This window comes from Podarcis bocagei, assembly GCF_964188305.1.
Source record: "Podarcis bocagei genome assembly, chromosome: 1".
NCBI lineage: Eukaryota > Metazoa > Chordata > Lepidosauria > Squamata > Lacertidae > Podarcis > Podarcis bocagei.
In genome coordinates, this window is record NC_138125.1 from 64,583,194 (window position 1) to 64,595,724 (window position 12,531).

A 12,531-nucleotide genomic window follows, 5' to 3' on the forward strand; every position below is an offset into this window, starting at 1 on the left:
TAAGAACACTTTTCTTTTGTATAAGCACATAACAATCCCCCCCTCCTCCACTATCTGTCTTCCAGGGAAGTCACAAGAGCAGGCATCCCATCAAAACTCACGGAGCCCAGAATCATCGACATCTGTTATATGAGCGCTGGGCACGGTGGGGAATGTGGTATAAATACCAGCCTTTGGATTTGATCAGGTACTCCAAGAATACTGCAGAACTCGGTTTAGTCCCATGAAAAGGGAGGAAGGCTGAATGGCATTCCAATCAACATTCTGCTGTGAACAGTCTCCTTATATTAGCCTAGTGTTTTAAATTGGTTGGGTAACCTCTGTTTCAGGGACTGAATGCATCCCATCATGCCACTGTTATCTGGCCCTTGGGACACTCCCTTGGCCACACTCCTTGTCCTTGTCCTTAGGCCACACCCCTCACCAATAGTGTTCTACACTCTCAAGTGGTTTTGCCTGAATGGAATGTGTCTTTGAACTGTAGTAATGTCTCTTCCTTTCCTAGTTAGGATGGAGGGGATATATGTACAGAGCTGTCTTAAGCATATGCGGTGCTATGGTGCAAAGATCCACCTGGCACCCCCCCCCCAGGTTTCCCAGTCCCAGGCATGCAGGAGAGCGGAGCTGGCCGGCCACCTCAGCATTCGGTTGCCCCCAAACTCGTGGCGCAGAGCCGCCCACAGCAGAAGAACCAACTGCAGCACTCTGACCAACGGGCAGGCTCTTCCCCGGACTCAACTCTCAGGCCCCAGACTCTCGGCCTGGTGCCCCTGGGAGCCCGGTGCCCGGGTGCCCCACACCCCTAGTGCCTATGGGTAAAACGGCCCTGTATATGTAAAAAATAAACCTCTGGCTTTTGTGCAGTTTAAATCTGGCCTGTGTAGGTAGACATTTATTGTGCCATGCACTTTTCCCTCTGGAGTGTGACCTCTGGATGATTGATGGAATCCAGCCCTCAGCCTGAGAAAAGTTATCCATCTCTGCTTTAAGTAGTGTATAAATTGATTTTTTTAAAAAATCTTTGATTTGTTTCTTAGTTCTGATGAAATGCATGCTGTATTCAGAAAATGTAAGATAATAATTTAGCATGCATCTGCAAATAAATACAATAGCGCAAATACAGTAGTGCAATCACACTGAATTGGCTGTCCCAGTCCATTTGCAATGTGCCAAATTTGCCACCACCTCTGACTTTCCCTTCTGTTGAGCAGCAGCCATGCAACAACCTATTGGTCAGGTGAGTGCTGCCACCCCACCATGCCACCTGCTACTGGTGTTACCAGATCTACTTATTGGCATGTGTGGAAGGAAGGACTGCCTAGGCCCTGTCCAGAGACTCTGGCTGCATTTTGACATCTGGCTAAACCATTGTTTAATGTGACATGAACAAGCCAAGCAAACCAATGGTTCATGCATTTCCCCCATCCCCTCTCCTCCTATAGCATCTCGGGAGGATGTTGAAAGTTTCTCTTCTGTTTTTCATTAATTAAAGTTTAGTGTTTCAAGCTAAAACTATGGTAAACTATGGGTTGTTGTTTTGAAACAAGCCAGTTTCGAAATCCAAAGGTTAAGGTTTTAAACAAACTATGGTTAACATTAACACATCAATACAAGAAATTGCAGTTAAGCAAAAATCAGATGCAAAACTATGAAAAAACAACAACCACAGAGCAAGATTGACCTAAAACATTTTGCTGCCAGAGCAGAACAGCAAGTCAAGGTGTCTAGTACTAAGGTAAGGCCAAGTCATTTCAGCAACGAAGTCCCACAAAAATACAATTGTAATAACATAATAACCAACAATTTGCTTCCCTTTTATGGCCACCAAAATCAGCTGCCCCAAGGTGACCACTTCACTCTGCCTATTTGCAAGGCCAATTTTGCTGCAGAGTTTTGTTCATGCCATGTTAAACTATGGTTTAGTGTTGCATCCATATGTACTTTTTAAACCTGTAGTCAGTGACAGCAACGATACTCCCTGCTCCAAGAGTCTCTACAATGGCCATTCTTTTGAAACAGACAGGACTCTAGTTGTGCCTGACTGTGTTAAATTAAAAATATGTATGGTTCAGAACAGGCTTTTCGACTGTGATGAACTCCAGTTTTGGACTACAACTCCCATTGCCCCTGACTATTACTCAGCTGACTGGGACTTAGGTAAATTGTAGTCCAAAACATCTGGCCAGCACCAGATTGGGAAAGCTGACCTTGAATGCAATCAATGGCCTTCAAATTATATGTTGAACTGAAATAAAAGGGCTTTGCCAAACCCATTTCTAACCAAATCCCATCCCAACTGAAGAGTAGTTCCACTTCCACTTAAGGTGAATGCTCTGTTGCCAAGGCTGGCATTGGCATTCAATTATCGTACTTTGACATTTAAGCTTATTGTATATTTACCTTTTTCTTATGCAGGCGGTATTTTGGAGAGAAAATTGGCCTTTATTTCGCTTGGCTGGGATGGTATACTGGGATGCTCATTCCTGCTGCACTTGTTGGGCTGTTTGTTTTCCTTTATGGATTATTTACCATGGATTCCAGCCAAGTAAGGTAAGAGGTGTGGGGATGTCCCCTTTTATCATAACACAGCATGTTCTGTCGCTATGAGCTGGCAGCTCTCAACAGTGGCGTAGCGTGGGTTGTCAGCACCCGGGGCAAGGCAAGTAATTTGCGCCCCCTAACCCGTGGATTTGCACCCCCTAACCCGTGGATTTGCGCCCCCTAACCCTAACCCCCAGATGTTGCACCCGGTGCGGCCGGCCCCCCCTGCACCCCCCACGCTACGCCACTGGCTCTCAAGCCCTATCAAATGTAGCTGTCGAAATAGATCACGAGAATAATGCAAATTGGCCTAAGCCCCACTCTGCTGCCTGAATATCATATGGAAGAATCACAAGGTGGGCTTTTCATACCAGGCCTAAGGTTTTTGGTGTGTGCATGATGCTTTTAGTGTGTGATCATCTTCAGTCCAGTTTCTTTTTGCTTTTTAAGGATTGTTTTGAGATGCAGCAGATCCACTTCATAGTAATTAAAAATGAAATAACATTCTGGTATGAGCTACTTTCCCTCCTTAGATAAGCATTTACATCAAAAGGTAGGGGGGATGGGACAAAATGACTCTCTCAATACTGAAAAGTTATTATTCTAGTATGACCATAAAATAAAAGCATGACAACGCAATGTAGCATTTGAAACTAAAATCTCCCCATTCTGACCTGTGCATCATAAAGTTATCTTGCCTCAGTTACCTTGTGTTGTGCTGCCATCACTTTGTACATTCTCTTTGGCAACAGCCAATGATGTAGAGAGAAGTTGAGGAAAAGCACAATGTGACAATGTTATGAATTACAGGGGAACAAGGAAGAAATCAATGCCGAGATGCTGTTTTGGTGTCCCCCCTCCAATAAAATAAAAACCAACAACATTGGTCTGGAGGGTTGGGGAAAACCCTGAGGAAATTTGGGGTTTATGAAGGGATGAGGGGGGAATTCTGTTGCACAGGCCAAAGTTCTAATGATTCAGTGACTTCCCTGCATACAAACACATAGCTCTTAGGTTGGATGGGGGAAGAAAGCTATGCCCCCCCCCAAGCAGAACTGTCCAAAACCTTCTAATGTCCTATTCTTTTAAAAGAATATATTTTACTGCTTTTTCACATTTAATAAAGTTAATTAAAACATAGCAGACAACAAACAGCAGCTAGTCTGTTGTTTCTTGGAAAAAAGCGTAACAGCGGTTTGAAATTAGAACCATTACTTAGAACAAGTTTATGATGCACATTAAAGTCTCTGATCCAAAAATTTTCTCCACATGTTTCAATAGGTCCTGCCTATTATTAAGGCATCTACAGGTCATTTAGACAAGACCTTTCCCTAACAAATGGAAGGTAACCCCAGACCTGGCCAATAGGTTTGAGCAATCCTCCTGGTCCCATTAACCCTCTCCTGTCCCTGACATTAATCCACCATTGCCTCAAGGCCAAACCACAAAACAGTCTTATTCACAGTAAACAGATGTCAAACCCACAAAAATATTCTGGGGAAGAAATCTCATTCCAGTAGGCATCATTATGAGGGGAAATGGGATAGAAATGCTTTTAACAAATAAATAAATAAATAAATAAATAAATAAATAAATAAATAAATATTTGTGAAAGCCTTTTGATAATCAAAACTGGGGGTGGGATTCAGCTAAAGAGGCTCATCTGTAGAAGCCCTGTGCCAATACATCCATGTGTGCAATGGGCCCTCTCCTCACATGGCTCCCCAAATTGGCTTGGGTGTGTGGGTGTGTTGTGTGAACCCATGAACCATCATGTTGCCAGGGGCTGGAGTCAGACACAGGTCACATGAAAGGCACAAGACTCCATCGTCAGTAAAGTTAACTCTTTAATCAAAGAAACAGCATACAACTCAGAAACACATCCCAGTAGGTCTTGCCCCTGTAGAGCGGTTGCCAGGAATGAAGGTCCCTGCCTTCTACCCTTTCTAAAGCTCTTCCTCTTTCAGATGTTTCCAAGCATTCTCAAATTGCATGTGCGTATCACTGGCTTCTGTTCTGCTCTCCTCCTTATCCTGTATGTTCATGGAGACCGGGGGGAAGGGGAAATTGTTATAGCAGGAGAGAAAGACTCCATGGATTCTTCAGTAGTCTCTTGACCTCCCCCGCTTCTCTGCTTCATCCTCAGAGTCTGAACTATTCCCTGTCACAGGCTCTTCCTGCTCACTAAACCCTGTTGCCTCTTCAGCACCCATTCCCTCCTCCCAATCTTCTCCCTCTGACCTCTCTTCAGTGTCCCACTACCAATCCCCAGCTTCTGAGCCATCCTTCTCTTGGGGTTCCCTTGGGGGTTCACTGGCTGGTGCCTCCTACTACTTTATCCAGGCAGTTCCTGACACATGTGAGGAGAAGGAGGAGGGGTGTCATTCTGTCTGTCAAGCTGCAATGTTTGCACTGACGGAATGATCAGGAAAGCATTGAAAATTAATTAAATGTATTCCTCCCTAACTCAGAAAACGTGGTTATTATTCCTAACATATTAATTGCATAGCTACACTGCACAACGGCAGTACATTCACTGCACTGTTTTAACCCTCATCAACTAAAGTGTCAAGGAACACAAGGATCATCCTGGATTTTCATTATGCAACAAGACTTCGTGTCAGTTTGACAAATTAGCATCCCCCAAAGACATAACTATTAATTTAATGCGTCAATACAAAGCCATCTGGTTTTAAGACTACTGGATTCCAAATTCGTTGATGCTCGTAACTGAAAAATGAGCAGAGTGTGTCGATAATGGCTTCATAGGTTTGTCCACAAAATGTAACATTTGGTAGCCAGGCCTCACCAGAGCTTAGTGTAATCAGAAACCCATTTTAAGTGCAAGAAGCCAGGACTGGGATCTATCCCATCATTTGTCATTTCATGACCCCATGATGGGCTACAACATAAAATACCTCATTGTGCATGGCACCATAAAATACAACATAAGACACTATTAAAACAAACAGAAAAATCAGTTAAAGCAATTAACAACTCAGTTTTGTAATATTTTGCAGACATGTTATGTGCCTTTGTAGCTGCCACCTGGATAATATGAACCAATGGAAAGTTTGATACAGAACAGATTTTGACTCAGCAACAGACTCGTGGATGTTCTTCAGTTATTTTATACATTTGTATATATCATAGTAATACATGATGCAACAACGGGCATTCAGCAGTTTTCACCATATAATTACTTCATATGTAATTGCTTAATATAATTACATATGAAGTAGTTACAATCATATGAGATATATGACTCTGAGCATCTGCAGAATACAGGTCCCTTTGCACTAGATACACATAACAGGTACTCATACAAACTTGTTTAGGGGACAGGTTCTTGCTTTCCAGAAGAAGGAAGAGGATGTAACTAGAAACATCTCTTTTTTTAACACTTAACATAGTGCATGGCTGATATTCCTTCATTCTGGCCCACACCTTGAAGCTTTCTATTTTCAGTGATTAATGTTGGTTGTATTTTAAAAAGCATACAGCAGTGCAAATCAATTCTTATAGTTATGTAACAGGCTGGTACTTAGGTAAAGTTAGTATTCCCTCTAGTGGTTTGTGATGAATTTGATTTTTAAAACAAATCTGCATAACACAACTTGCTTTCACAAAACATGATCCACAGGTAACAGAGGGGTAATTAATATTCACAGCTAGACATCCCTTCAGCAGTTTCTGAATTTTTTATTTGATTATGAGTCTTCAGAATGTGGGAACTGGAGTTTCAAACCTAGCCCAGTATTCAGATAAGTCAATGATTAAACTGGCAAGCACTATAGTTGATATGTGCTTCATGTCTAGAAACAAAACTAAGATTATCATGTTTTTCCAGTCAATAGCAGTTGCTTAAAAAGGAGGAGGAGGAGGAGGAGGAGGAGGAGGAGTTTGGATTTGATATCCCGCCTTTCACTCCCCTTCAGGAGTCTCAAAGCGGCTAACAATCTCCTTTTCCCTTCCTCCCCCACAACAAACACTCTGTGAGGTGAGTGGGGCTGAGAGACTTCAGAGAAGTGTGACTGGCCCAAGGTCACCCAGCAGCTGCAGGTGGAGGAGCGGAGACGCGAACCCGGTTCCCCAGATTACGTGACTACCGCTCTTAACCACTACACCACACTGGCTCTCGAGGAAGGAGAAATGCATGGGTTTAAATATTTCTTTTTCCATATCTACTTTTGTAGCAAGGCCTGGGAGAAATTTTAATCATCATCACCAGCCAGGAAATATCAAAGGCATAGATTGATACAATCCAAACCTCTGGAAATATCTGGACTCTTCATCCTGCCCCATGTATGTGTCATTTGGGGCCTGGGTTGTGGTGCAGGAAGCTGCAATGGAAAGAAGAATCATACAAAATCAGGAAGAAGCAACTTGCACCAGCAACTTCATGCTGACTTTATGCACTCAGTTCTGAGGGTTTCTTTCCTGCCAGGGTATCTGCCTTGGCTTCATCCCAGGACCGTCATGTGACTTGGGGTGGTGGTAAAGAGAAACAGAACTTCCAAAAACCCTACTGTCAATGAAATCATAATTAAACTGCCATGTCCTGTGTTGTGCCTGTGCAATAAAATAAGTTTAGGTACAGTTTCCAAAGTAAGGCACAAACACAATGCTGCAAATATTAGGAGCCTTGTGGCCTGTGTCAGCTACCATAATGAATGTCACAAACATCAGTAATTCCTGAATAAACATTGGCTGTCTTTATTTCCTGGTGCAGCAGAGAGATCTGCGAGGCGAATGAAACTGTCATGTGTCCAATGTGTGAGAAGAATTGCACCCTGCAAAAACTCAATGAAAGCTGCATCTACGCAAAGGTAAGTTATTTTGTGCTCTAGAAGCTCTATGCTTCAGATATGTCAGTTGGAAACTGCATACGGCCTCTTGTTGTCATTTCAGTCAAATGCTTTTCCATTGTACTATGTGGGGGACATCTGGCCCTCCGTAAGTCGCTGAGCTGTAGCTTTCACCATTCATGACCATTGGCTATGTTTCTAGGGCTGATGAGAATTGTGGTTCAGCAACAGTTGGAGAGCCAGAGGTTCCCACTCCTATAATGCACAGTTGTGCTTGGTGGACTCTTCAGCAACAAACCCAAAAATGTATTCAGCTTTCATGCTCATCACTTCCCAAGGATTTGCCCTGCCAAAACAGCTTATTGCGACAGAACCTATAAAATCAACCCAGGCCAAGTGAATATCTTTGGCCCTTTGCTATCAGTGGTGGGGCTGAGAGCCTGCCTCCCTGTCTTCCCACTCTGCAGGAAAATATTTCTGCTCTGCAGTGACAGAAAATGATTATGAATTCACATCAAACACTTAAACACCACTTCAAGACTTTTCAGATGCGGAATGCAAATACTCAATGCCCGATTTGTTGTTGGGGTTATCAGTAGGATGCTCACATATTCTGGACCCATGACCAGCAGTATACCCTGTGTACATTTTGGCTCTTGATTAATTTATGTAGTCATGAGGTTGGATCCAATGAAGTAATTACGTTCATGAAAGAACTGCTGCTTCAGAATCAGAATTTCCTTCTCCTTCCATGTCCAAAACATCTGATCTGGGCTTTATTCCAATCAAGGAGAGGGGTTGTAGGGCACACAGGGAGAGGAGAGGAGGGGGAGGGAAAGTTGTTGTTCAAAGCAAAAGGCCTTCTGCAAACAGAAATAATTCACTGGATATATAACACAAGCAGTTTTACAGATATAGCAAACCTATACGCAGTGCTATTTCTCTAGAAAAAGAGGTGCCGGAACTCACCATGAACACCTCCCTTGTTCTCTTATAATGGCAATGGTGCCCACCTGAGAGGTGCCGAAACCGAGTTCTGGTAAGTTCCGGCTGAAAAAAAAACCTGCCTATATGTGTGTATTCAATATCAGGCCCTACTGAGTTCAATGGGGCTTTCTTTGACGTAAATGAAAATAAGATTACAGCATTCCTTACTCATCTGTATTATTACTAAATAAATACATAAATACAATGTAAAACAACAGATTACAGTTGTTTTGTTTCATTAATTTGTAAGAATTTGTGGTTTTTCTACTTCCATTTGAAAACAGAAGCATTCATATTTTCATCTGATTCACACATACAACAAATCACTCCCCAGTCATTTTATTTACCTCCCAGTCCTTTAACAGCACTCTGTCTGTCTGTCTGTCTGTCTGTCTGTCTGTCTATAAACACACACATCCACACCAGAGTTACCTTTGAATCCCACATTCACTGTAATGAAATTCATGGAGCACACTTACCGAGCTGATATTCTTGAGCAATGGATACTAAATGTGCACTTTTTCAAATGTGCACTTTAAATCATCTGAGGCCTGAGTGCTTATCAGACATATGCGTTAAATAACTACACACTATATAGTGGATTCATTCAAAAGAAAATAAAACATTCTAGAGGGATTCTACACTATAAATGTTGTTTAAACCATTTTTATTACATTCACTCTAAAGAAATATATTATAGTTGTCTGTTTTGTGTAAACATTTCATCCCCTCTCTGGTAAATATTTTCTTATTGGAAAACAGCATTCCTATTAAAACAGGGATGTGTTAAATTGGCTAAGGTTTGCATTTCCTGAAGAGGACTGTGCAAGAGAAAAAGTCTCAAGGCATTTAATTAAGTATGTCATCTTGTGTGGGGAATGAAATCCTCCTACAGCAAACTATTCAGCCTCCTCAGCACTCCTTTTCCCCAGATACCCATCGCCTTACAAGCATCACATTCCTAAGGTCCATTGCTGTTCCTTAGACTTTGGGGTTATATGTAACACAGTGTAGTTATAGAGTAGTTAAACATTGGCAGTGAAGTCTCCTTCCATTAATAAAAGTGTTGTAGACACTGTGTCTAAATGGTGAGGAAATAAATGGTAGTTAAATGGCAAACAGAATTAATTACAGTATTGCAGGTTAAGTTAGAAATAGTTCTTGTTCCAGTAAACCTGCTCACAATCTCTGCATGCTGTGAACTTCATGTCAGTTTTGTTTAGCTAAATCAGACTAATATTGTGATAGGAATAGATTCAGGTAGGTAGCCGTCTTGGTCTGATGCAGTCGAAATACCGTATTTTTCACCCTATAGGACGCACTTTTTCCCCTCCAAAAATGAAGGGGAAATGTGTGTGCGTCCTATGGGGCGAATGCAGGCTTTCACTGAAGCCTGGAGAGCGAGAGGCATCAGTGCGCACCGAACCCTCTCGCTCTCCAGGCTTCAGGAAGCTATCTGCAAGCCTTGCAAGCCCGGGGGAGTTCCCGCGGGCTCGCAAGGCTTGCGGGCAGCAGCCTGCAGCCCGGAGCACAGGGCGCCCTCCGGAGGACGCCCCGTGCTTCGGGATGGTGTCCGCAAGACTCCCGCGCCTGGCGGAAGGTCCTGCTGGGCGTGTGAGGCTTGGGGCGGCAGCCTGCATCCCGAAGCACGGGGTGCCCTCCGGAGGACGCTTCGGGCGAGTGTCCGCAAGCCTCCCACGCCTGGCGGAAGGTCCTGCCAGGACCGCGAGGCTTGGGGCAGCAGCCTGTTCTGGGGGCTGGGGTTGGGGGAAGCTCGGGCTTCCCCTGCGCCAGCCCCACGCCTGGGGGGGGGGGAATATTTTTTTTTCTTTATTCCCCCCCCCCAAAAAAAAACAGGTGCGTCTTATGGGGCGGTGCGTCCTATGGGGCGAAAAATACGGTAAAAATTGTCCAGTAGCACCTTAGAGACTCACTAAGTTTGTTCTGGGTATACGTTTTCGTGTGCATGCACACTTCTTCAGATACACCAAGTGTATCTGAATAATAATAATAATAATAATAATAATAATAATAATAATAAATTATTAATACCCCACCCATCTGGCTGGGTTTCCCCAGCCACTCTGGGTGGCTCCCAACCGAATATTAAAAACACAATACAGCATAGCATGCAGATAAAATAGAAAAACAGATTATATCAATTACTGATAAATTATTATTTGTAAAGGTAAAATAACTGAACAGCTGAATAAAAATGACAGCAGACAGTCAATTCATTATCAAATGCACTTTGAGCAGTTCACACTTGTGCATAAGGGAAAACAGAATCACAGCTTTGCTAAAAACAAGCATTTATACATGAAGAAGTGTCCATGCACATGAAAGCTTATACCCAGAACAAACTTATTTGGTCTCTAAGGTGCTACTGGACAATTTATTATTATTTTTATTTATTGTGATAGGAAAACATAGGTTAGGTTATTTTTGGACTGAGGTTTTGGATTACATCATTCCTAACCATTAACCATGCTGCCTGGGGCATTGATGAGAGTTGAAGTCCAACAACATCTAGAGGGCCACAGATTCCTTCTCCTTTTTTGAGCCCTTTTCAGAATTAAACAAAACCACACAAGCATCCAGTTCACTGAATGCGTGGTGGGGGAAGTAATAGTACCACTTTATTCTGTCCTGATCAGACCCCTCCTGGAGTACTGTGTCCAATTCTGGGCACCACAGTTTAAGAAGGACATCAGCAAGCTGGAGTATGTGCTGGGGAATGTGACCAAGATTATCAAGGGTCTGGAAACCAAGCTGGGTACATTTAGCCTAGGGAAGAGAAGACTGAGAAGTGATACAATAGCTACCTTCAAATATCTAAAAGGCTGTTACGTTGAAGGTGGAGCAAGCATGCTTTCTGCTGCCCAAGAGCATAGCCCCAAAACCAATGGATTCAAATTACAAGAAAGGAAATTAAGCATTAGGAGGAGCTTCCTTGACAGTAAGAGCTGTTCATCAGTGGAATGGAGGACTCAGCAAGAAATAAAGCCTACTTCAGTGCAGTTCAGCTTGGCACGTGCCCTTTATCCTGCTCTTCACTGTAAGATAGTGTGCAGTTGCTTTGGGGTGTTTTGCTGCCTGTTCTGCTTATGTTGTCCCTGGTGGTGCAACTATGAATAGGCAAATCCCCTGTTCACAACTGGCAGGAACAGTGCAGTGTGAAGAGATTAAAGAACAGGAAAAGTTGGTGAGTAACCTGGATGAAAACGGATTTCCTACGACAAACTTCAGGTCTAGTAGATTCAAGGGCAGGGGAGAGAGGGAATGAAACTCCAACGAGGCATGTTTTCCTTTCTCACCCATGAGGATGGGGATTTGAGGAATCCTTTCTCCACACAGAGGAGAGGTACTGTGGTACTGAGAGGTGCTGCGGTACTGAGGAATTAGTGGAAGCTAATATGGCAATTGCTTTAGGCCTCTGAGCCAGGATGGAGGTTTCCACGAGTGGATACGAAAATGAGCAGAGAATTAGCCTCCACAGCATTAGCCCAATGAGCTAATATAATAGATGTAATTTTATGCTTATTCCACTGCTGATCCTTTAATAGAGTTCATGAAGGCATGGCCCATGTTTAAACCCAATGAAATTATGCATCCACTTTACCCGAGTCTGTTTGCAATTGTTCAATATTATGGCACTCTTTAATTAAGAACATATTAGCATATGGTAGATTTTATTGCTTAATAATTCCATTACTTGCCTTATATTCTTTCATTTCCTTCTAAGGTTACACACTTATTTGATAACGGAGGGACTGTCTTCTTCGCGATTTTTATGGCTATATGGGGTAAGTGTTGTTGTTGTTATTTCACCTGTTACTGTAAAATAAAAGGTATTATACTCAGCAAGTCTTAATTTGGAATGAACTTTAAAATGAGAATATACATTTTGAAGCTATTATTGTCATGCTTGTTAGGGATGTAGATCTCTATACACAGCTGAAATAAGCCCTTCAGGAACACAAATGACTGGGTAAATTACTCTAGTGCTAGAGAAACCTTTGCAGTCCATTGCAGTATTATACTAGAGGTATATATGAGTTGTATTCTATGCTAGTCATACGCAGAATAGACCAGTTAATGAATGGAGGTGACTAATTTACAGCCATTAATTTCAATGAGTTTACTATGAGTATAGAATCATAGAATTGTAGAGTTGGAAAGGACTCTGAGGATC

At 42.6% G+C, this 12,531-nt stretch overlaps 1 protein-coding gene across 5 annotated transcripts in view; it reads left to right on the plus strand.

Annotated features, from left to right (window-relative positions):
- Nucleotides 1-12,531, plus strand: part of ANO3 (anoctamin 3) — a 256,540-nt gene that overhangs the window by 200,981 nt on the left and 43,028 nt on the right. For all 5 annotated transcript variants that reach the window (XM_081164056.1, XM_081164057.1, XM_081164058.1 and 2 more), the window contains 4 exons: nt 66-187; nt 2,416-2,550; nt 7,274-7,370; nt 12,082-12,142. In XM_081164056.1, coding sequence (XP_081020182.1) covers nt 66-187; nt 2,416-2,550; nt 7,274-7,370; nt 12,082-12,142 — 415 coding nt within the window. The remainder of the gene's footprint in view (nt 1-65; nt 188-2,415; nt 2,551-7,273; nt 7,371-12,081; nt 12,143-12,531) is intronic.